This window comes from Schistocerca nitens, chromosome 3 (assembly GCF_023898315.1).
Source record: "Schistocerca nitens isolate TAMUIC-IGC-003100 chromosome 3, iqSchNite1.1, whole genome shotgun sequence".
Lineage (NCBI taxonomy): Eukaryota > Metazoa > Arthropoda > Insecta > Orthoptera > Acrididae > Schistocerca > Schistocerca nitens.
Genome location: NC_064616.1, coordinates 742,662,185 through 742,688,516, shown reverse-complemented (window position 1 = coordinate 742,688,516; position 26,332 = coordinate 742,662,185). Strand labels below are relative to the sequence as shown.

General features: G+C 44.0%; 1 protein-coding gene across 1 annotated transcript in view; it reads left to right on the top strand.

The window, feature by feature from the left end:
* The window catches only part of LOC126248719 (E3 ubiquitin-protein ligase HUWE1-like), a 454,581-nt gene that overhangs the window by 143,929 nt on the left and 284,320 nt on the right, over nucleotides 1-26,332 (top strand). The window contains exons 9-13 of the mRNA XM_049950025.1: nucleotides 640-741; nucleotides 833-1,372; nucleotides 6,682-6,951; nucleotides 17,017-17,241; nucleotides 17,524-17,700. Of these exons, the coding sequence (XP_049805982.1) occupies nucleotides 640-741; nucleotides 833-1,372; nucleotides 6,682-6,951; nucleotides 17,017-17,241; nucleotides 17,524-17,700 (1,314 nt within the window). The remainder of the gene's footprint in view (nucleotides 1-639; nucleotides 742-832; nucleotides 1,373-6,681; nucleotides 6,952-17,016; nucleotides 17,242-17,523; nucleotides 17,701-26,332) is intronic.

The following is a 26,332-nucleotide window of genomic DNA, read 5'->3' as shown; positions in this document are numbered from 1 at the left end:
TATGCAAAATCACAACCAGTGGATTTCTTTTGGAAATTACATAATGAATCACAGAGGAAAGATCTCACTTTTTCCTTAGAATCAACTGCCTAATTAGACAATGAGCAGTTGATCTTTGATCGGATAGTTTTACCATGTCTCTAAATATCTTCAAATTCATACTCGTGCTCCTCTTCATCTAGATTAGAAGTATCACTCGTTAATGTGGAATCTATTTTAGAAATACAGCTGTGCTTAGTCATCATGTTGTGATCATTTTCTACCAACAGTTTCCTTTCCAATAGGATTTTACTCCTGTTGATAAAATTGGACATGTAAATTCATGCAGCTGAAAGTTATTGTAGCCTATTTCTATCACTGGATAGCATTCTGACATGCCAAAATGTGATCATAATATGTAACTGATAGCATGTCATTTTTGTCAAATCTTCCAAAAAATGAACAAGACAGAAGTTTTACAATATAAAAATGCTGCCGCCCCTTCCCCAATTCTCCATTATTGACTTCTGATTATTAAGTTAAATGGACATGTGCTGAGAGATATCCTTTAATGTACCAAATAACTGACTTTTAATCACTATAAATATTTTTAAGATTATTTTAAAACAAATACATGTACTCCTTATCCTTTCCTTGCAGTTTGTTACAAGAGCTGTGCGAGTTATTGATCTTATCACAAACATTGACATGCAAAGCTTTCAAGCTCATGGAGGCCTTTCCAGTTTCATAAGTAGACTTGAGGTTAGTATTAGTAGAACTGAATTGTATGTTTATAATTTTTTAACTGTAATATTTATTGTATTTCTTTTTTAACGATACTGATTGTTTTCAGGTTGAAGTGAATGCTTGTAGGAGAGATCAGCCTTTTGTGATCAAAACAAATGACATACTGGCCTGCTATCAGCCTCAGCATCTAACATTCAATGTTAATGCACAGTCTGGTCAACCAAGTTGCAGTGCGGACAGTGAGCATGTGATGGAAGTGGACACAGACAAAACTCGGGGTGATTTGAATAAAAGTGAGATGTCGCAAGAAATTAGGGAAAGCCATAGGCCAATTAGCACAAATGACCCCAAATCAGTGAAAACCTGTCTTCCACAGCGAGCTGCTTTGTTGAAATCCATGTTGAATTTTCTGAAGAAGGCCATTCAAGACACGTCATTTTCAGATAGTGTGAGGAATGTAATGGCTGGATCCTTGCCATCGAGTCTGAGACACATAATAAGCAATGCAGAGTATTATGGTGCTTCACTCTTTCTTCTTGCAACAGATGTTGTTACAGTGTATGTTTTTCAGGAACCATCATTTCTTTGTACTCTGCAAGATGATGGCCTGACATATGTTATTATGAATGCCCTTATAGTGAAAGATGTGAGTATATATTGTAATGTTTTATATTCTTCATATAATATTGTTTTATGTAAAACCTCTTGTACCTTTGCTTTCCCTTCTCTCTCTCTCTCTCTCTCTCTCTCTCTCTCTCTCTCTCTCTCTCTCTCTCTCTCCCCCCCTCCCCCCTCTCCCCCCCTCCCGCTTTCTCTGCCTCCCCTGTATCTTCAGAAATCAAAACACATGGAATACTGATACTGCAGAACAACTAGGAAGTCTAAAAATTTTAGGACTGAACTTATTACCGGCATGATAATTATTCGGATGTACATTATTTTTCATGTGTTAGAGGTAATCCAACATGAAATGAGTGAAATGGATCCCATTTTTTAAGGTGTATGCAGTATGTCTTATGAGAAATACTTAAAATCATTGCCTTGAGATCCTGTTCTCGTATCTAGGTTGTAAAAGATTTAATTTCATTGGCAGCTGAAAGAAACAATTATTAACTGTACTGCATAATAACTGAATGGGTGTTACCGTAATGCTGGTGTAGTGAATGGTACTGACACGAAGTGTGGTTATTTGCCTTTGTTTGTGTAAAGACCAGTTCTTGCAGATGAAAAAAGTATTTTAAAACCACATATTGCCCATGACTAAGACAAAAAAATCGATAGACAGATTTCACATACCATCACAGTTAATTCTTGTTGTTAATATGAACATGGAACCCGCACATACTCCATGAAAGTGAGAGAAAACCCTTTGGCGCTATTGACATTCCCTTGTATTACACCAATAAAACCATCAGTGATGGTAAACAGTGGTAAATATTATTTTAATGTTTTTAATATATCTGACAAAAGGCACCTATACAGTCACTTTGGAAGAACCACAACATTATTTTCTTGATTGTTTTTAGAAAGATGTACCTCAGTCTCCCCCCAAAACTCAGAAAATCAGCACAGCTTTACAGATTACCACATACAGGGTCCATTGATAGTGACTGGGCCAAATATCTCATGAAATAAGCATAAAATGAAAAAACTACAAAGAACGAAACTCGTCTATCTTGAAGGGGGAAACCAGATGGCACTAAGGTTGGCCCGCTACATGGTGCTGCCGTAGGTCAAACGGATATCAACTGCATTTTTTAAAATAGGAACCCCCATTTTTTACATGGTATCACGTAACATTCCACCAGTGCGGACAGTATTTGCTTTGTGATACTTTACCCATGTTAAAATGGACCGTTTACCAATTGCGGAAAAGGTCGATATTGTCTTGATGTATGGCTATTGTGATCAAAATGCCCAACAGGCGTGTGCTATGTATGCTGCTCGATATCCTGGACGACATCATCCAAGTGTCCGGACCGTTCGCCGGATAATTACGTTATTTAAGGAAACGGAAAGTGTTCAACCACATGTGAAACATCAACCACAACCTGCAACAAATGATGCCCAAGTAGGTGTTTCAGCTGCTGTCGTGGCTAATCCGCACATCAGTAGCAGACAAATTGCGTGAGAATTGGGAATCTCAAAAACGTCTGTGTTGAGAATGCTACATCAACATCGATTGCACCCGTACTATATTTCTATGCACCAGGAATTGCATGGTGATGACTTTGAACGTCGTGTACAGTTCTGCCACTGGGCACAAGAGAAATTACGGGATGATAACAGATTTTTTGCACGCGTTCTATGTAGAAACGAAGCATCATTCACCAACAGCAGTAACGTAAACCGGCATAATATGCACTATTATGCAATGGAGAATCCACGATGGCTGCGACAAGTGGAACATCAGCGACCTTGGTGGGTTAATGTATCGTGCGGCATTATGGGAGGAAGGATAATTGGCCCCCATTTTATCGATGGCAATCTAAATGGTGCAATGAATGCTGATTTCCTATGCAATGTTCTACCGATGTTACCACAAGATGTTTCACTGCATGACAGAATGGCGATGTACTTCCAACATGATGGATGTCCAGCACATAGCTCGCATGCGGTTGAAGCGGTATTGAATAGCATATTTAATGACAAGTGGATTGGTCATCGAAGCACCATACCATGGCCCGCACGTTCACTGGATCTGACGCTCCCGGATTTCTTTCTATGGGGAAAGTTGAAGGATATTTGCTATCGTGATCCACCAACCATGCCTGACAACATGCGTCAGCGCATTGTCAATGCATGTGCGAACATTACAGAAGGCGAACTACTCACTGTTGATAGGAATGTCGTTACACATATTGCCAAATGCATTGAGGTTGACGGACATCAGTTTGAGCATGTATTGCATTAATGTGGTATTTACAGGTAATCATGCTGTAACAGCATGCGTTCTCAGAAATAAGTTCACAAAGGCAAATGTATCACATTGGAACAACGGAAATAAAATGTTCAAACGTACCTATGTTTTGTATTTTAATTTAAAAAACCTACCTGTTACCAACTGTTTGTCTAAAATAGTGAGTCATGTGTTTGTGACTATTATAGTGCCATCTATCACAAAGCAAAAAATGTGCTCCAACTAATTCATATTTACGTTCTACATGAGTATGAAATAAAAAATGGGGATTCCTATTTTAAAAAACGCAGTTGACATCCGTTTGAACTATGGCAGTACCGTCTAGTGGGCCAACCATAGCGCCATCTGGTTTCCCCCTTCAAGCTAGATGTGTTTCGTTCTTTGTAGTTTTTTCGCTTGATGCTTATGTCGCGAGATATTTGGCCCGGTCACGATCAATGGACCACGCTGTGTATGATAAACTTCCTGCACTGTCTTTCTTAATTGGCTTTTTTTTCCCCCCACCATGAGTTTTTCATCCTATTGCCTACATAACGAGAGGTTCTTAATGTATAACAAGATAAACAAAGAAGCCGGTATAGGTCTTTGTTAAATGTCCTTCGTAATTATTTCCAAATAGTTAGGATACTTTCTGTATCTTTTGCTTAGAAAGAAGCAGGCAAATCCGTAAAAGAAACTGTACCATTATCATACTTCCAACAATAAAACATAAATAAATTGTGAAAATTAATGAATTTTTCCTTAATAAATTTTACACATGGATCAAAGCAAATTTAAATGGGTGTGTATTGGGAGATCACAGTGAGATAGTACCAAATGTATGAAACATTCATTGGTCTTCCAGTGCATTGACATACCTTAACCATTTCACAAATGAAGACAGGCTTTGTTGCTCATCACTCCATGGGCCAGAGTGGCAAGACAGTCCTACTTCATAGCTTTGCAATCATCACTTATCAGTTTACATTGTCAAATGTCAGCCAGGGTTAATGTATTGAAGACACTACAATCTAGTAGTCGTCCACAGCTACCTCTTTTGACCAATTGGTTGCACCAGTAAGCCTCACTGATTAACAACTCATTAGGAAGCTATCTGCTGTGTCATTTTAGGAATAAAAATGTTTATCAACTTCAATGATATCCCATAGGAGGCTTTCTAAAAAGGTGTACAAGGCATCTCAAGTGAAATCGTAAAGCTTATCGCCTGCAGTTCTGGTACCTTCAGAATGATAAGATTTTCTGATAATGTGTACCCTCTGAGTGGTGGTAAGGTACATAGCCTTCATTTTTCATAAAGTATAAACTCGCCTGAGCATTATGGTAGGTATTGGCAAGACATTGTGCAAAATATGTTCTATATGCCAAGATCAGGTGGGTTAGTGCAAAGATTGAAATGACTTTCTTTGATGTTTCATCAGAAGTCACCCCGCCAACTTAACATGGCGAGCCATTTTAGCAGAGGGGAGGAAAACAGAATACAGGATGTTAGTTTCCTAATTTCTCATGCTGTGTAGCTGCTCTGTCATTATTTCTGTGTGGTTGGTGAAGCCTTGGCTGTTGTGTCTTGAACGTATTGTAGTGTTATGTCCTGATCCAGGATCGTATTGTTAATAGGAGGTCGAGCGAAGAGCAAAGGAGAGCGCTTTTGTGGGGTGCTGGAGTGCTAGAGAAATATCATTCAATTAACCATCATTTATTGGTGAGCATTTTACTATCTTCATCTTCTTGACACTGCCTAGCAGTGACCATACTGAGATGACATGTCAGTGCTCGAAGAGGAACTTTCTGAGTGCAGGTCCTGGTGTTGCCTGTGGTCAGTGCCATGGTGTGTATGAGGGTGCAGCAGTCATGTGTGACTGTGGACATATATTGGAGCCTCAGTCCTCTCAATGAATGAGGTTGCACTTAGACTCATTCTCAGAATACTGCACAGCTCTGTAGTTAGTTGCCGAGGTGGCACAACGGCGGAAGACACATCAGCTACAGAAAGCACTGCCTGAGTGGTGGTCCCAGCATACAGCTGGTAAGGTGATATGTGTACCACCCCAGTAGCGATGACACAGGCACCCAGTGCCCAAGTTGAACAGCTTGTGGATGGGCTGATCGATTCTTCATCCATAGAAGATAGGACCCATCCCCACCCTCAGTCAGTGTCTGCTGTGACCGGCAGGATGTTGGCTTGAAGATAAGAAGTCGCCTCCAAGTCCAGATGGCTGTGGACTTGTAGCAGTAGACCCCAAGTTGGCAGACACTTCTTGAATCCACCAGAGCTTGTGCGACTTAATAGAGCTGGTCTTCCATTGGTATCCATGATGCAGATGCGATGGTCTACTCTGAGGATGAGCTTGTCGAGGATGGAGATTTTATAGCACGCAATGATGTGATCTCCCATATTAGAGACATATCTCCTCTTGTTTTCTGAGCCTATGAGCACTGTAGGCTACTCCAGCACTTCACTTCCAGGTTTCAGTGTGTTTCCTAATGTGAAGTTTGCATCCTGAAAGTTATTCTTATGATGTCTCTAGGTGAAGTTATTACATGTAGCCTCATTAAGGCTACTCCACTCTATTCTAAACGTGCTGAATTAGTTGTTCTTGGCTTCTGTCTTGCATAGTCTGATGAAATGATCTCGTTTGTTTGTACTTTTGGTCTCACATGTTGAAATTAGGTTATGACACTGTTGTGTAGCCAGCAGACGTGGCCCACTTAGTGACCTCTTTCCAACAAAATTTTATTCCTGTGCTTGCTTACTTTTCTACTGTGCAACAGTAGTTTCTTGTAGCAAGTGATAAAACAATGTTAAGTCAGAAAGATGTAGGTAACTAAATTATTTTCCGGTTTAACAATAGCTCTCATTCTGTTCACATTGTTCAGACAAATTTACTAATAAATAAAGCAGCAGTGTGTCTCATTGTGTTCTTTGAATGTTGTCATCTGCCCATAATCTATCCCATCTAATATAATTCATACTATGTGACTTCAGGGAGTCCTTTTACACTAAAATATTGCTGATTGAACTGATCTCATTTTCTTAGGTTCCAGCAACTAGAGAAGTTCTAGGGTCACTTCCAAATATTTTTAGTGCTTTGTGTCTGAATGGACGTGGGTTGGAAGCATTTATGCAGTACCTGCCTTTCCCAAGATTGTTCAAAATACTTATATCACCAACATACTTAGGAGCAATGAAAAGGCGAAAAAGTTCTGATCCAGCAACAGATACGCCTTGTAATTTGGGGAATGCTATGGATGAGCTTATAAGACATCAACCAACTCTCAAAGCTCCAGCAATAACTGCAGTAACAAAGGTATTGTATTAATAATCATGTTTCATGTTTAAATTCTACTCAGCATAAAATAGTGTTTTGTACTGATGTCTAGTGATAAATTGCTTTAACTACTATAATTTAGTGGTTTATTTCAGAGGTAAAATTGCATGTTCATGAGTGAGATCTCATTCATAAAATGGCATAATGTGGTGGTGATTTATAACCAGCAGATTTCTCTCCAGAAGGAATCTTTCATTGTACAACAGAGCATGCACTGTTTTGGAACTTCTAAGTAAGATGGAAACTGTAGAGGAGCAGTACTCAAACTGCCATAGGCTGTGGTTGAGCTGTGTGTCTGCATATCCTTTATTCCAGGACTGCAAGAGCACAATGTTATGTAGGATAACTTCTATGAAGTTTGGACACTAGGACAAAACTACTATCTGAAGTGAAGCTGTGAGAACATCTAATAAACTGTTTCTGGGTAGCTCAGTCGGTAATAAAATTGCCAATGAAAGGCAAGATTTCATGTTTTAAGTCCTGGTCCAGGGCACAGTTGTAAGCTGCTGAGAAGTTTTAAAGAAGAATGCTCAAATTGCTAAATGGAGAATAAGACAGATATAGCCTGATTTTGGGATTTTGTTTGTTGGAACTTACTTATTCATATGACTCACAGTCTAGCGACATTGTTCAGGAGGATCTTGCATGTTGAATGTCTAAAGTTCATCTGTATACTGTGGGTGACTGTGATAAATGCATGTAGAGTATATTTTCTTAGTGGGTGGTGGTGGTGGTGGTGGTCATTTTGATAGAGAAGAAAGCCGTTGAACCCAGGGGCCAACATTGCTGTAAGACTGTAGCAAGGTGTCACCAGATAATTCTGAGGTTGTTGGATAAGTTTAGAATTTAACCTAGAGCATTGCTCATGGTATCAGCATACAGTTAAGGTATATATTTTATTGAACCTCACACGAACTATGGACCTTGCCATTGGTGGGGAGGCTTGCATGCCTCAGCGATACTGATAGCTGTACTGTAGGTGCAACCACAACGGAGGGATATCTGTTGAGAGGCCAGACAAACGTGTGGTTCCTGAACAGGGTCAGCAGCCTTTTCAGTAGTAGTTGCAGGGGCAACAGTCTGGATGATTGACTGATCTGGCCTTGTAACATTAACCAAAATGGCCTTGCTGTGCTGGTACTGCGAATGGCTGAAAGAAAGGGGAAACTGCAGCCATAATTTTTCCTGAGGGCATGCACCTTTATTTTAAGGTTAAATGAGGAAGGCATCATCTTGGGTAAAATATTTCGGGGGTAAAATAGTCCCCCATATGGATCTCCAGGTGGGGACTACTCGGGAGGATGTCATTATCAGGAGAAAGAAAACTGGTTTTCTACAGATTGGAGCGTGGAACGACAGATCCCTTAATCGGGTGGGTAGGTTAGAAAATTTAACTAGAGTCACGGATAGATTAAAGCTAGATGTAGTGGGAATTAGTGAAGTTCGGTGGCAGGAGGAACAAGATGTCTGGTTGGGTGAATATAGGTTTATAAATACAAAATCAAATAGGGGTAATGCAGGAGTAGGTTTAATAATAAATAAAAAAAATAGGAGTGTGGGTAAGCTACTACAAACAGCATAGTGAAAACATTATTGTGGCCAAGATAGATATGAAGCCCACACCTACCACAGTACTAAAAGTTCATATGCCAACTAGCTCAGCAGATGACGAAGAGATTGAAGAAATGTATGATGTGATAAAAGAAATTGTTCAGATAGTGAAGGGAGATGAAAATTTAATGATAAAGGGGGACTGGAATTCAATAGTAGGAAAAGGAAGAGAAGGAATAGTAATAGGTGGATGTGGAATAGGGGTAAGAAATGAAGGAGGAAGCCGCCTGGTACAATTTTCACACAGCATAACTTTAATCAAAGCTAGCACTTGGTTTAAGAATCATGAAAGAAGGTTATATACATGGAAGAGGCTTGGACACACTGGAAGGTTTCAGATAGATTATATAAAGGTAAGACAGATATTTAGAAAACTTATTTTAAATTGTGAGGTATTTCCAGGAGCAGATGTGGACTCTGACCACAATATATTGGTTATGAACTGTAGATTAAAACTGAAGAAACTGCAAAAAGGTGGGAATTTAAGGAGATGGGACCTGGATAAACTGAAAGAACCAGAGGTTGTAGAGAGTTTCAGGGAAAGCATTAGGGAACGATTGAAAAGAATGGGGGGAAAGAAATACAGTAGAAGAAGAATAGTTAGCTCTGAGAGATGAAATAATGAAGGCAGCAGAGGATCAAGTAGGTAAAAAGATGAGGGCTAGTACAAATCCTTGGGTAACAGAAGAGATACTGAATTTAATTGATGAAAGGAGAAAATATAAAAATGCAGTAAATGAAGCAGGCAAAAAGGAATACAAACGTCTCAAAAATGAGACAGACAGGAAGAGCAGAATGGATAAGCAGGGATGGCTAGAAGACAAATGTAAGGATATAGATGTATATATCACTAGCTGTAAGATAATGGCTACAGGAAAATTAGAGAGACCTTTTGAGAAAAGAGAACCACTCAGATGGAAAACCAGTTCTAAGCAAAGAAGGGAGAGCAGAAAGGTGGAAGGAGTATATAGAGGGTCTACACAAGGGTGGCATACTTGAGGGAAATGTTATGGAAATGGAAGTGGACATAGATGACGATGAAATGGGAGATATGATACTGCATGAAGAGTTTGACAGAGCACTGAAAGACCTGAGTTGAAACAAGGCCACGGGAGTAGACAACATTCTGTTAGAACTACTGACAGCCTTGGGAGAGCCATCACTGACAAAACCCTACCATCTGGTGAACAAGATGTATGAGACAGGCGAAACACCCTCAGACTTCAAGAAGAATATAATAATTCCAATCCCAAAGAAAGCAGGTGTGAAAATTACTGAACTATTAGTTTAATAAGTCACGGCTCAAAATACTAACACGAATTCTTTACAGACAAATGTAAAAACTGGTAGAAGCCGATTTTGGGAAGATCAGTTTGGATTCCGTAGAAATGTTGGAACATGTGAAGCAATACCTACACTATCGATTATCTTAGAAGATAGGTTAAGGAAAGGCAAACCTGTGTGTCTAGAATTTGTATACTTAGAGAAAGCTTTTGACAATGTTGACTGGAACACTCCCTTTCAAATTCTGAAGGTGGCAAGGGTCAAATACAGGGAGCAATAGGCTATTTACAATTTTACAGAAACCAGATGACAGTTATGAGTCGAGGGGTATGAAAGGGAAGCAGTGGTTGGGGAGTGAGTGAGACAGGGTTGTAGCCTATCCCCCGATACTGTTCAGTCTGTATATTGAGCAAGCAGTAAGGGAAACAAAAGAAAATGTGGAGTAGGAATTAAAATCCACCGAGAAGAAATAAAAACTTTGAAGTTTGCTGATGACATTGTAATTCTGTCAGAGACAGCAAAGGAGGGAATGTAACCATATAATGAAAAGTAAAGTTGCTACTCACCATATAGCGGAGATGCTGAATCACAAATAGGCAAACAAAAAGACTGTCACAAATAAAGCTTTCAGCTACTAAGGCCTTCATCAAAAATGTGCATGCATGCGACGCGCGCGCCCCCCCCCCCCACACACACACACACACGTACACACGTGCGTGCGTGCGCGCGCGCTCGCTCGCTCGCTTTCTGCAGTTATGTGTGTGCTAGTTGTATTAGTGCACGTACCGTGTGTGTGTGTTTTGTTTATTTATTTTTATGAAGGCCTTACTGGCTGAAAGCTTAATTTGTGACTATCTTTGTGTTGTACCTATCTGTGATTCAGCATCTCTGCTATATGGTGAGTAACAAGTTTCCTTTTCATAATAGCATTAAATGTTAGTCTTATAATACCAATACTTGAATATATCTGTTCATGACTTGTCCACAGTAGTTAATAATTACTATAACAAAATACCCACCACTCTCACAGTACCCTTCGTTAAAGACTGCTGGTTTTGGAGGGTTAGTCCTCCATCTTGCAGTAACTGTGATAAATGTCAGTATGAACTTGACTTGCATTGTGTATCACTTTCCATTGTATGGTTAATAAAGCTGCCGTCAGAATATAAAGAAGTAATGACTTGATGAGGTTTTTTTTCCACAGCACATTCATCCTGCCTTGCTTTCATTATTACTTTGTTTTACAGAGCATTATTCCACTCGAATGAAGAAGTTAGCTTTATGGCATACCATGTCAGTCATTAGACTTCTACCAAATTGCATTTTTATTCTTCTTAGACAAAAATGGTTCAAATGGCTCTGAGCACTATGGGACTCAACATCTGTGGTCATAAGTCCCCTAGAACTTAGAACTACTTAAACCTAACTAACCTAAGGACATCACACACATCCATGCCCGAGGCAGGATTCGAACCTGCGACCGTAGCGGTCGCGCGGTTCCGGACTGAGCGCCTAGAACTGTCTTCATAGACAGATAGCCCTTAAAGTGGAGTGATAATTTGGAAGTTTTGGAACCCAATGGATGTAAATTTTGGTCATCTTCGACAGTGCAAAGAGGCAGTGGAGTTGATGGCATATCCATTAGTGAAGTGGGGGGGGGGGGGAGTGAGTTTCAAAATCGATGGGTTCCACAATGGGAGGCACAGGTGCAGGCTTCACTGGCGGCCATTGCTGCAGGCAATGGGAGGACAGGGAATGTGAGGAGTGGGTGGCAACAGGGAAACACACTGGTGCAAGTGGGATTCCACATCCAGAACAACGTTGTGACTCAACATACTGTCTGGCAGACCACCACACTGTGGCAGTGAGATCCCAACAGGGCATGGATGTAGCTGATTTGATGGATGGTCAGCTGCTCCCTACTGATATCCACCACAAACAACTGCTGACGTTCGTGGCCCACCACGACACGTGGCAGTCACACCTGCTGCTGCCCTAAGGACTGGGCCGAAAGGGCAGTCCTGAGAGGAAAACACGGCAGTCCACAGTGGTCCCTGGGATGCAACTCAGGGTAAAGCAAATCCAGCAGATACCATGACTTGCGCCCACACAAACATACTGCCAGGCAGCAACCATCGTCAAGGGAAACAGCAAACAGGGACTTCATCTGGGTCTTACATTTATGCATCAGGTGCTCCATCTCTTGAGTTAGAAGCCAGGTGAAATGGTGGAGTACTCATATGCTGGATACCACTGCAAATGCAAACCGTGGCAGTCAGTGATGTTCCGCTGCACAGACTCAATGCCATATGTATGGAAAATTTCAATGACAACATGCTGACCAAAAAGGGGCCAGTGAAATTGACGTGACCCTGTCCTGTGATAAGTGCTATGGGATCAGCCAATGAGAGGATTGGTGCAGCGGTGCTCCCCAATTCTTTGCACATTCTGCACAAGAGGACATTCAATGTTTTGATCAATTGCCGGCCAGTAAACATGATGTCATGCCAGTGCCATCACACAAATCATATCCCAGTGCATCGCATGCAGCAACTGGAGTATGTGAATGACCACACGACAGCATTGTTTCTTCATGGCAAGCCCGAGGATTTCCCTGGACAACACTTACCTGACCATGTAGGAGAAAAAATGTACACCATGCCTGATCCCCACCCAAAGAGATGCATGGCAACCAACCCAACTGGATCGCTGAAACCGTTTTCAGAAAGACGGGTCAGCAGCCGTGGCAGTCGAGACTTTATGTGCAGTCAGCGGAAAGTCTGACATGGTTTGCTGCAAGACATCATATAATGCAAGCACAAGAGCTACTTGTTGCTCAAATTGGTGTGTTGGGCAGTGGAGGCGTAATGAAAGTCATAACAATAGATACTAAGGAGTAGTGCCCACCGCTGTAATCGGTGGGTAGTCCTGTCTGGCAGCTTGGAACTATGGCTTGTGGTCAGTGGTGAGGAGAAACCTTGTCCCATACAGGTAGACATGAAATTTATCAACTGTGAGAATAATAACTAGCACCTCCTTTTCCACTTGTGAATAATTACACTGTGCAGCTGAAAGAGTCTTTGATGGGTAAGCGATGGGCTGTTTGGTGCCATCTGTATTCCAATTGGGTAGGACGGTGTCAGTGCCACACTGGCATGTGTCACAGGCCAGAGTTCAAAGTTTACATAGTAAAGGAAGCTAGACAGAGAGCAGAGCACAAATGCTGCTCAAGAGATGAAAAGCCCATTGATAATCCAGACCATACAAACTTAACACCGTTTCGCATAGCTGGATAAGAGCCTGGAAGGTGCATGTTGCCTGGGGAATGAACTGAGCATAATATGAAATATTACACAAAAAGGATTGGAACTCTTACAGGTTCTTGGGCCATGGTAGTTTGAAAATGGTCTTGATGGGGTTTTCTATGGGGCAAGACCATAAGCACATGACCCAAAAAATGCATCTTCAGGGAGAAAAGACTGCATTTCTCCGGGTAGATTAAAACTGTGTGCCAGACTGAGACTCAAACTTGGGGCCTTCGTCTTTCACAGGCAAGTGCTCTGCTGGCAGAACTGAAACTGTGAGGACGGGTTGTGAGTCGTACTTGGATAGCTCAATCGGTAGAGCACTTGCCCACAAAAGGCAAAGGTCCCGAGTTTGAGTCTCGGTCCGGCACACAGTTTTAATCTGCCAGGAAGTTTCATATCGGTGCACACTCCACTGCAGAGTGAAAATCTCATTTTGCATTTCTCCTGTTTGCAAGAAAGACCGTTCTCCGGAAGGTGTGGGGAAACTGACTGAAGGTTTCATAAATGCTCCTCTTGAGTAGAGCCTGTGACCCAGATGTCATCAAGCTAATTGATGCAACAAGAAATGTCTTGAGTTTACTGATTTAAATAACATTAGTAGACTTCTAGTGCAGACAAAATTCTAAAAGGCAAACAATTAAACTGGGAAACCCAAAGTGGGTCCTGAGGACCACAAAAGTCCAAGAAACCACAAGCATAGGAACGAGTTGGCCCACTGACTCAATGATATAGGAAAACGATACCCTGAAACTACCAACACGGCAACTCAACTTTTACCTTCTCGCACATGTTGAAGAGAATGGGGTAGACATGACAAAATTTGGGTGCTGCTGATGGCTTAAGAGGCACATATGTATCTGGATCATGAAAAAGAACGGATTGACACTCTAAATTCACTTTAGCCAAAAACAGTAAACACATTCTAACAAGGTAAGTTGCCACTCCACAGTCTTATAATGTGCGGAGACGGAGAATTGCCCCCACAAAGGTACGTGCTGTTTACTATAAGGAGAAATCTGATTGAATGACTGTTGCAACTCCAAGCACCCAAAGAGCCGGTATGTATCTAAATTAATTGGACTGACCACCATTCCCATGTTTACCTGAAATCTGACTGGCCTCCCACCCACTTCAATCATCTGCAAAATGTGCTGGGGTGGCACATGCGGGAAATCAGAGGCAGCCCCAAAGTCCAGTGAAAACATCAGGACATCCATTGACTGACTTACAGCCTATTCACTGTTACAAACAGTGGACGTATCTGCCACCATACCCCACACATGGCCAGCATGTGCGGGCAGTCACAGCAGACATGCAACAAATAACGGTCGGGGCAGGACCTCTGACTCGTCCAACAAGCAGGAGGAGAATGACACCATGGACTTGAAAAACACTGCTGGTGTGAATTAAGATGCTGCAAGTGGCACGATCCCATTGAGCTCAACATGGGCGAGAATGGGCAATGCAACGACATCACTGCATCGGCATTGTCAACAGTCGCAACACACTGTGAATTGGTTGGACACTGGTTAAGAGTGGTATTCTGCAGGGTGCAGATGGCTGTATACCACACACATCCAATTGAGCCTCTAGCCAATTATCCAGAAGTATGTAACTTGCCACTGCTGTAAGCTCATGCAATACCACAATTTGGGCAACGTTGGCTAAAGAGAGACGTTGGACTATGTCACTGCTTTAGTCTGAACCTCAGGATTGGTAGCTAACCAGACTATCATATCACAAACTAGTGAGTTGGCATAAGAGGTAGCACATTTGGAACACACAAAATGACACTTGGGTTAGAAGTGTTGGAAATTGATGATCCAGGCTGCATACGACTGACCAAGGCACTTGGGATACTGGTTAAACTACAACTGTGCTGCCACTACATGGGTTTGATGTCAGATATACCACATAAGCAACCAACAAAGCTCATCAAAGGGAAGTTTCTTGGGCTCAGTGGAGGACTTCAAATTTTAGGCAACTTTGTACAATCCCGCACTATTGGACAACAACAAGGCAGCCTTATCAACTGGATTGACAATATGTTGTAGCTGGCAGTGCAGTAAGAGCCAGGGCAGGTAATTCTCCCACCTCTCCATCAACTCATCAAAAGAGGCAAACAGTGTGAGGGAAGGTGGGGACAGTGCAGAATGTGGAACAGTGGAAGCCTGGCTCTCCACCAGCAAGGCAAGGGCATGAAGCAAATAAACATTCTGGGTTATCAGCAGGCTGCTGCTACTGTAGCAACTATAGCTGCTCTTTCTGTAGGTGCAACTGTTACTGCCAGCATTGTAGAAATGTAAGGATCATGGGGGCACAAGGGGAAAGGAGAATGAAAATAGTTGAGCGTCACATGCATAAGAAGTCCTTAGTTGCCACTTTAGTATCTGCACAGGCATGACAACACTGCATCACTAAATGATTGGTGTGGATAGTTCACAGGCGGAAGGTGGCTCGATAATAGCCAGGGAACAGAACCTGTATGAGAGGGAAACAAACTCACCATCTGAATTGATCTGTAAGCCAAGTGTGTGAACCCACATAGGGACGAGCATGGCAAGAACTCAGTGTTTGGATGGCTAATGGCTAAGCACTCTGCACAATAAAGTCCATTGGTGGACAAACTCAGAGTAAGCACTGGCCCACTTGGCTTGCTGCCGCCTGCAAGTAAACACTTCTGCCAGCAGGTCTGCCCATACCATGTGTCGCATGTGCCTCTATGGCAGTTTTCCGCACTATCCTGCTGTGCTACACATGCCAGCTTGTTTGCTGCCATTGTGACATCTGTTGGCTGGTATACTAAACTCAGTCATTTCCATTAATGTGTGTCTGATTATGATCAGGGATTTGGAAATTATCTGGCCATGAAGGTTCAGTTTGTACAGCTTGTCATACTGGGATTTATGAAAAAATTGTACAGTGCGCAGATTTGATGTTTGTATGATCATTTACTATATGATCTGTAGGGTTTTCCTTAAGTGTTTAATGAACCCAATTATGGTTGATTAATTTTTAATCACTGTTAATTTCCCACAACAATATCTTAAGAGTTTGGTGTGCTATAATCACTGCCGCTCCCAGTGTACCTAAACAAAAGCAGTCATTCATACATTCCTGTAATAATCAGTGAGTGAAGTGATACAGTGGTTGAGACACTGGACTCTCCTTTGGGAGGAATAGACTTCAAACACTTTCTATATCATCTCGATACAGACTTTCTTCAGTTTCCCTTAAGAGATTAGGGCACATATTAGAGTGATCCCGTTCCCTTCCACCCCATATCTTGGATTGACGTGGTCTCTAATGAAATTGTCATTGACCCAACATTAAACTCCAAGCTTCCTTTCTTCCTTACACGCTTCTAATAAAATGCATTTCAGCAATCTCCTCTTGTTGAGCCATAGAGTATCCCATTTGCATTGCTTTGACCTGTTTAAGTTATAATTGATAATCGACTGATAGCAACCATGAGCAAGTAAATTTGTGAGGTTTACTAGGGCGAGGCAGGTAGTTAGTGGTTTGAGATGTATGCAGATGTTAATTTCAGTTTTTGAGAGTCAATGATACAGTGAAAAACAGTTGAGTGTTAAGATAGGTATGGCACTCCACAAAATGAATATTTTACATTTATTACATTTGGTTAATTTCCCTGCAATTTCATAAAAAGTTAAACGATGAGTATCACAGTACCCACACATTTATACTTGGGTTGTATTTATATTTCTCTCATGGATTACCTAAGCCATTTTTCATGAATGGAATATCAAACACAACTGATTTTTTAAATTTTTTATTCAATTATAGTGCCAACACACAAAAAATTAATGTATTTTTGCAGCTTTTGGATGAACTGTATGACATTCACCAAGATCCAAGAAATTCTCTTTGGCGAGTGAATGTCCGTGCTGAAGTTCCTCAACCTTCTTCTGCAAGGCAGGGTGGGAGTAGCAGCAGTGACGAAGAGGATGAAGATGATGCTTCTACATTATCACATGCTCAACAGGAAGATGGTGCAGTGGGTGAAAGGATGAATGTTCCTCTTGTTGATTACATTATCAACGTGGTAAGTATTAGTAATTTGCATTGAAACAAATTGTTCAACATAGACTATTCTTGCACATACTGCTCACAGCTCCATTGAAATAAATAAATAAATAAATAAATAATAAACCGTTTCTCTTATTCTTAACCTTTCATCTGCTTGACTAGCTTTACTCAACTTTGCTCCACCAGCTCTACCTCATCCTTCCTTCAACAGTAAATTGTGCATATACAACATAAAATTACACTTTCTTCATGTCATTTAGCAGTTGATGCCCTACATGAGTGTGTCTTTATATTTCAGATGAAATTTCTAGATTCAATTCTAACTAATAATTCAACAGATGATCACTGCCGTGAGTTCATATCTCAGGGTGGTATTCCTCGCTTAATGAAAATACTGGAAATTTCTTACCTACCTCTTGACCACCCAGTCACATCTGCTGGACAAGCTGTAGCAACTGTCTGCAAATCCATTTTGGTAAATATCATGTATTATAAATGCTTTGCTATATTGTATAATTTCTGTTTATTATGTTGGTGATTGTATATTTACACTACAGGGAAAAATGTGTGTATTTACACTGCTGGGAAAAATGCAACACCATCAAAGGCAACATCATTTTATTGGCAAGTGAAGTGACAGGTAGTTCATCACTGAAAGAGATTATGACAACAAATTCAGACCAAATGAAACATGACACAGTGAAGGGTGCCCAAGGAATCACATCAGTGCACAGTGTAACCTTCTCTGGTGGCAACACAGCTGTGTATTCTTGCATGCAAACAATTTAATGCCAAATGGCATCCTGCAATAGATTGTCCCTCGCCTCTTTGCGCCCCCTGTTGCAGTTTGGAAATAGTTTTTGTAGACCCTAGGAAATGACCAAGCTTCATCATGTCCCATATGTATTCATTTGGTGAGAGATTTGGTGGTCTTGCTGACCAGGGCAGATTTTGTACATCATGAAGAGTGTGTTGCAGCAACTGTATGTGGACATCGACTGCCCTATTGACAAAGCACATCACCTTCCTGTCAAAGAAATTGGAATAACATAGGGATAACAGCCTGCACATTGTATTGGTTACTGGTAATTTTACTTGCAGAAAAATCAGATGTGACCATGAGTTGTCACTGATGTCGTCGTCCTCTCCCGCCCCCCCCCCCACCCCCCTACCCCCCCCCACCCACCCACCCACCCATCCCCCATGAAGCCTGGGATGGGACATCTGTGTGTTGGGTGAATGAGCTCTATGATACTGATCAGAGGCACACATTGTCTTAATCCTGCAAGCAGATGGTTTCAGATAATCTCTCACGACACAGCAGCTGTGACATGTGCCTGTATTTCATCCCTGGATGATGATCGGTGAGCCACTGCTGCTTGCACAATGCATCAATCTTGACATGCATTTGTACTAAGAGAATGTGCAGAACATTGTCTACAGCTGTGGAAATGTTTGACAGATCACTCTTGAAAACAAGGATACACAACAGATACATTTTGCCCAATGTGCAGCAATCTGTCAGTACATTCATCCAGCTTCTCAGGGTACCATAATGTGACTGCCATTGAAATGGTTGGTGTTCAACAAGAGTACATACTCATCCATTGCACATGGTTGTATGGGGCAAAGGATATGTTACAGGGAGAAGTCCCCAGCAGCAGAATTTAGAAAAGCTGATGTTTGTGGGGAAAAATTGAGATGCTGTGGACTGAGTGTCACTGAAGTCGAGCACACTGTTACATGACTGGTTTGGCAACTGTGTGGTCTAGCTTTCTGTTGGCTACTGTTTGGCAGCTTGTTAGTGGTCCTACCCATGTATAATGCCACACAGTGGTTGCAGCTAAGTTGGTATACCACATGGCTTCTTTTACTGGTGGCCCTGCCTTTGCTGGGGTATGAAATGCCTGTGAAAGGACTGGAGATAGATGGTAATGAGAGAATGTATGGGACAGGTTTTGCACCTAGGTCTTTACCAAGGATGAGCCATGGGGCAAGGAGATGGGAGCAGACATGGAACATGACAGACAAGGATACTGTGTAGGTTGGGTAGGTGGTGAGGATATTTATCATTCAGGACACGATAAGAGGTTTTCAAAACTTTGGCAGAGAACTTGATTCAGCTGCTTCAGTCCAGTGGTAGTGACTCAGTTGGGGGAGGGTAGGAGGGGGTCAGTGATGATGGGAGAGACAAGGCATGGGAGATTAGTTTCTGGAAAAAGTGTGGAGGGTAATTTTGGTTTTTGAAGGCCTCGGCAAGACCCTAAACATATTTGAAGAGAGGTTTTCTGTCACTGCAGGTACTTTGACCACGGATGGCTAGACTATATGTAAGGGCTTACTGGTGTGTAATGGGTGGGAGGTGTTGAAATGGAGGTACTATTCATCATTGATAGGTTTGATGTGGATGGAGGTACTGATGGCACCATCCATGAGATGGTAGACGTTGAGGAAGGTGGCTTAGGAATGGAATCAGGAAAAGGTGTTGAGATTCTACAGGAGTGTATGTAGAATATCCTCACACTCAGTCCAGATCATAAAGATGTCAGCAATGTATCTGAAACAGGCATGGGCTGTGGGATTTTGGGTGACGAGGAAGCATTCCTCTAGATGGCGCAAGAATAGATTGCCATAGGATGGTGCTATTTCCTTTTGTTACTGTTCTCTATCACATTACTTTGTGTGTATCCTTTTCTTTCTTATTTTCCTATGTTTCTTCATCACCTTAAAAACCACATATCATTTTGACCTACTTACCAAGAATCCTGTGACACATTGACTTTCCAGCCAACATGTAGCAACTGTCTGACATGTGTGCATCAGATGACAATTTGCTTGTGCTATCTGTAGGTGCAGTTCCCAGAATCCCACATGTTCCTCACTAGTATAATTATACATGGACCTTCAAACACAGTTGTCAGGCTTTTATTTGTTTTTATTTCTGTTTTGACTTTGATACCATCCTACTTTCACTGACATTTCATTTTGTCATCATCTCTGCTTTTTTTTTGTATTTCATCTGGTTTCACTGCTTTTTTACTATACTTCACCTGATTTCACACTTTCTTACTAAATTTGGTTTCATCTATTATGAGTTTTTAAGACATTCCTACACTACGTGATCAAAATATCCGGACACCTCAAAAACATATGTTTTTCATATTGAGTTCATTGTGCTGCTACCTGCTGCCAGGTACTCCATATCTGTGACCTCAGTAGTCATTAGACATCATGAGAGAACAGAATGGGGTGCTCCGCGGAACTCACGGACTTTGAACGGGGTCAGGTGATAGGGTGTCACCTGTATCATATGTCTGTATGCGAGATTTCCACACTCCTAAACATCCCTAGGTCCACTGTTTCTGATATGATAGTGAAGTGGAAACGTGAAGGGACACGTACAGCACAAAAGTGTGCAGGCGAACCTTGTCTGTTGACTGACAGTGACCGCTGACAGTTGAAGAGGGTTGTAATGTGTAATAGGTAGACATCTATCCAGACCATCACAAAGGAATTCCAAACTGCATCAGGATCCACTGCCAGTACTATGAAAGTAAGGCGGGAGATGAGAAAATGTGGATTTCATGCTCGAGTGGCTGCTCATAAGCTGCACATCATGCCGGTAAATGTCAAATGATAACATCCCTTGGTGTAAAAGAGTATATACATTGGACGATAGAGCAGTGGAAAAACGTTGTGTGGAGTGACGAATCAGGGTACACAATGCAGCAATCCGATGGCAGGGGGTGGGTATGGTGAATGCCCGGTGAAACTCAGCTGCCAGCGTGTGTAGTGCCAACTGTAAAGTTCGGAGGCAGTGGTGTTATGGTGTGGTCATTTTTTTCATGGAGGTGGCTTGCACCTCTTGGTTTTTTTGTGTGACACTATCACAGCACAGGCGTACATTGTTGTTTTAAGCACCTTCTTGCTTCCCACTATTGAAGAGCAATTCAGGGATGGCAATTGTATCTTTGAACATGATCTGGCCTGCACAGAGTCCTGACCTGAATCCTACAGAACACCTTTGGGATGTTTTGGAATGCTGACTTTGTGGCAGGCCTCACCAACCAACATCAATACCTCTCCACAGTGCAACACTCCTTGACGAATGGGCTGCCATTCCCTAAGAAACCTTCCAGCGCCTGATCGAGCATATGCTTGCAAGATTGGAAGCTTCATCAAGGCAAAGGGTGGGCCAACACCATATTGAATTCCAGCATTACCGATGGAGGGCACCACAAACTTGTAAGTCATTTTCAGCCAGGTGTCCGGATACTTCTGATAACATAGTGTATGTGTTTTTGTGTTTGTTACCCTTCATTATGGATCCTTGCTCTTTCTATTTGTGGCAGTACAGAAAAGTTCCACTGTTCCCAGTCAGAACCCACTACCAGATACTGTACCTGTATTGCGTAGCTTGTGGAAGCCTGCTAGATGGCCTGATCATCACAATACCCATGTCCAGCAGTAAGCCATCCTTCCACCTTGACATTTATCTGTTCACATTCCATCAGTCCAGAGCCCTCAACATTCTAATCCTGTCTATTTGCCTCATTCTCCTGCCATGGACTAGCAGTGCCCACTACGACAACAACAGTGTCCATCAACACACCCCCCCCCCCCACCACCACCACCTTACAGCAGTCACACCTTACCCAGCAGACCTGCTACATCTGCCAAATCCTCCAAAACTTCTTCCTCCACCCTTAAGAGCCTCCCCCCTGCGGGTTCGGGGGTTAGAATAGGCCCGTAGTATTCCTGCCTGTCGTAAGAGGTGACTAAAAGGAGTCTCAAATGTTTCGGCCTTATGTGATGGTCCCCTGTCGGGTTTGACCTCCATATCTCAAAATTTTTCCGAAGAGCAAGCTGATTGGGGAAGGGTGCCTTACTTGGTGCATTGTGTCCATCTTGCGTTGAGAACTTTCGCCAGCTTAGTCGTCGTTGCATTGCAGTCCTGCCCGCTCTCCATCTCTTGCGCATGGATACGCTCCTGCGTGCACTTTCTGCCAAGCAATGTGCAGGGCCATTTTCTGCACTGATGGCGGCCATGGACCACATGTCACCTAACATCCAGCACAGTAGCCAGTCCGTTGTGGTGGGGCCGCCATGTACCCTGTTGGTTGTAGCCCCCTGACAACACAGGGATCGCTCTACTGATGCCTGCGCCGTTAACTCCCCACGTATGCCAAGGAGTAGATGCCCATCTCCCTGGGGCATCGGGACTCCCGGCAATGGCCATCCTGCCAGGTGGCCTTCGCTGTGGCTGGGTGGTGCCTGTGGGGAGGGCCCTTGGTCGGAGTAGGTGGCATCAGGGTGGATGACACGCAATGAAGCGTGGCACATCTTCTCTTGCTGGTGGCCAGCCACCAGCAGTCTCTAAGCGTTCGAGGGCCCATTTTAAAGGTAACGTTTATGACCCCAAATCGTTCCCCTCCCTCGCCTCACCATGGGAGGAACGAAAGGTAATGAACGACAGTGACGTGTATTCGCCCAGGTATCTCGTCTGTACCAGAGCTGATGGTACAGCTATCCGTGAAGCCTCAGTTCTTCGTAGAGCATTTAGAGGAAAAGTTTGGGGAGGTGGAGGGCTTGGCCAAAATGCGCTCTGGGTCAGTTTTGATAAAAACGGCATCCTCTGCCCAGTCACGCAGGTTACTTGCTTGTGACAAGTTGGGGGATGTTCACGTTACCATTACCCCACATAAGAGTTTAAATATGGTCCAGAGTGTTATTTTCCATAGGGACCTCCTTTTGCAGTCTGATGACGAGCTGCGCGCCAATTTAGAGCGCCGAGGTGTACATTTCGTCCGGCGTGTTTATCGGGGTCCGAGGGACAATCAGGTAGCTGCCGGTGCCTTCATCTTGGCTTTCGAAGGTGATACCTTACCAGAGAATGTCAAGGTGATGGTCTACCGGTGTGACGTCAAACCCTATATCCCTCCCCCGATGCGGTGCTTTAACTGCTGGAAGTTCGGTCACATGTCCTCTCGCTGTACTTCCAGCCTAACATGTCGAGATTGTGGACGTCCATCTCATCCCGATACTCCATGTGCTCCGCCTCCCGTCTGTGTCAACTGTGGAGAGCCTCATTCCCCTTGCTCGCCGGACTGCAGTATCTTACAGAAAGAATGCAAAATCATGGAATATAAGACCCTGGACCGACTGACTTACACTGAGGCCAAGCGGAAATTTGAACGGCTACATCCCGTGCGCATTATGTCATCTTATGCCTCCACTGTCACTCCTGCTCCTGCTCCTTCAGCTGCAAGATATACAGTCAGCTCTCAGAGTCAGAGGACCTCACCTACCCCCTTGACGATGGGGGCCCCTTCTCTCGCTGTTACTCCCACACCATCTACCTCGGGAGCAGCACCCACTAAACGACCGGGGACACCAGTCCCCACTTCTAAGCCGGAGAAGCGTAAGTCTTCTTCGGATTCTCTCGCTCGGAAGGGATCCCTTGGGTCACTCCCTTCCCAAGTTCCTGCCAGCGGCACAGCAGACACCAACCAGTGGCTGAAGAAGCCACAGGTCGCTGGTCGACGGGCTTCGCGATCCCCTTCGGTCCCAGAGACTGACTCCAATAAGCCCTCTCAACAACGGCAGCCAAAGGAACAGTGAGAGAAAACGAGTTTGAAGACCCATAAGTCCAAGACACCTGTGGTGGCACCTACTCTACCGTTACCTAAAAGCTCTGCGTCTGAGGATGAGGTGGAGACCCTTGCATCCGCTGAGGACCTCGATCTCGCCGATCCCTCAGACGCAATGGATAGCACTTGCATGGGTGCTCCATCGGAGGCAGCAGGTGACCCAGGGGCGTAATCTGCCTTCCCAGTCCAGTCACGCCTTTCTCCGCAATGGACAATACCATCCTCCAGTGGAACTGCAGCGGTTTCTTCCACAATCTAGCTGAGCTCCGCCTACTTATCAGCCTTCACCCTTTCTTCTGCATTGCTCTTCAGGAAACTTGGTTTCCAGCAATGCGAACCCCCGCCCTCCGTGCCTATCGGGGTTGTTATAAGAACCGGGCAGCATATGAAAGTGTGTCTGGTGGCGTCTGCCTCTATGTCCTTCACACTCTACACAGCGAGTCTGTCCCTCTCCAAACACCTTTAGAGGCTGTCGCTGTTCGGGTGTGGATGCCACAGGCTGTTACCGTCTGCAGTCTTTACCTTCCACCGGATGGTGATGTCTTGCAGCATGTCCTGGCTGCACTGATAGCCCAATTGCCACCACCTTTCTTGCTATTGGGCGACTTCAGCGCCCATAACCCTCTGTGGGGTGGGTCAGTGGCAACAGTTCGAGGCGCCACCGTTCAGCATTTATTGTCGCAGCTCGATCTCTCGATTTTAAATGATGGTGCCTTCACACACTTCAGTGAGGCGCATGGCACATACTCCGCCATTGACCTTTCAATCTTTAGCCCTAGCCTCTTACTGTCTGTCCAATGGAGTGTGCATGACGACCTGTGTGGTAGTGACCACTTTCCGATCTTTCTGTCACTACCACAGCGTCACTCTTAGGGGCACCCCAGCAGATGGGCTCTGAATAAGGCTGACTGGGACTTGTTCTCCTCCACTGCCGCTATTGAGCCTCTCTCTAATGATGACATTGATGTGGTGGTTCAATGGGTCACCACCGGCATAGTTACTGCCGCCGAATCTGCCATTCCCCGTTCCTCTGGGTCCCCTCGGTGGCGGACTGTGCCATGGTGGTCGCCTGAGATCGCTGAGGTGATTCAAGATTGCCGGCGGGCGCTACAGCGTCCCAAGCGACATCCCTGCATTGAACACCTCATTACCTTCAAATGGCTGCGTGTGCGGGCCCGACGTTTTATCCGCCGAAGCAAGCAGGAGTGCTGGGAGCGGTATGTGTCCACCATTGGCCTCCATGTCTCTCCATCGCAGGTCTGGGCCAAGATCCGATGCCTCTATGGCTATCGGACCCCTGTCAACGTCCCTGCGCTCTCACTGAATGGAGCAGTTTGTACAGACTCCGGCGAAATTGCCAACAGCTTGGCAGAGCATTTTGCTCTTAGTTCTGCTTCTTCCAATTACCCACTGGCCTTCCGCTCCATTAAAGAGCGGATGGAACGTCGGAGCCTTTCGTTTCGCACCCACCACCCAGAATCTTACAATGCTCCATTCAGTGAGTGGGAATTTCGCAGTGCCCTAGCCGCTTGCCCTGATACCGCTCCTGGGCCAGATGGCATCCACTGTCAGATGCTGAAACACCTTTCAGTGGACTGCCAGCGGCACCTCCTCGATCTTTACAACCGTCTTTGGGTCGAGGGGGAGTTTCCGTCGCAATGGCGGGAAAGCATTGTCATCCCCGTTTTGAAACCTGGAAAGAACCCTCTGGAGGTGGACAGCTACCGTCCCATTAGCCTCACCAATGTTCTTTGCAAGTTGCTAGAACGGATGGTGAGCCGGCGCTTGAATTGGGTACTGGAGTCTCGGGGCCTTCTGGCTCCGTCTCAGGGTGGGTTCCGTAAAGGCCGCTCCGCCACCGACAATCTGGTGAGCCTGGAGTCGGCTATCCGTACTGCCTTTGCCCGCCGTCAGCACCTGGTCGCTGTGTTTTTTGACATGCAGAAGGCGTACGATACGACATGGCGTCATCACATCCTTTCTACGCTTCATGGATGGGGTCTTCGGGGTCCTCTGCCGATTTTTATCCGCAATTTTCTGTCGTATCGTACCTCCCACGTGCAAGTCGGGGCCTCGTATAGTTCCTCCCACGTCCAGGAGAACGGTGTGCCACAGGGTTCTGTTTTAAGTGTCTGCCAGTTTTTAATAGCCATTAACGGGCTCGCTGTGGCCGTGGGGAAATTCTGTCTCCGCTTCCCTGTATACTGACGACTTCTGCCTTTACTACAGCTCTACTGGCATTGCAGCTGTTGAACGTCGGCTACAGGGAGCTATCCGCAAGGCGCAGTCTTGGGCTGTAGCGCATGGTTTTCAGTTTTCGGCTGCCAAGACCCGCATTATGCATTTCTGCCAGCGCCGAACATTCCATCCTGATCCGCGACTTTATCTTGCCGACGAACTCCTTGCTGTGGTGGAGACCCATAGGTTTTTGGGTGTAGTTTTTGCTGCCCGGCTGAC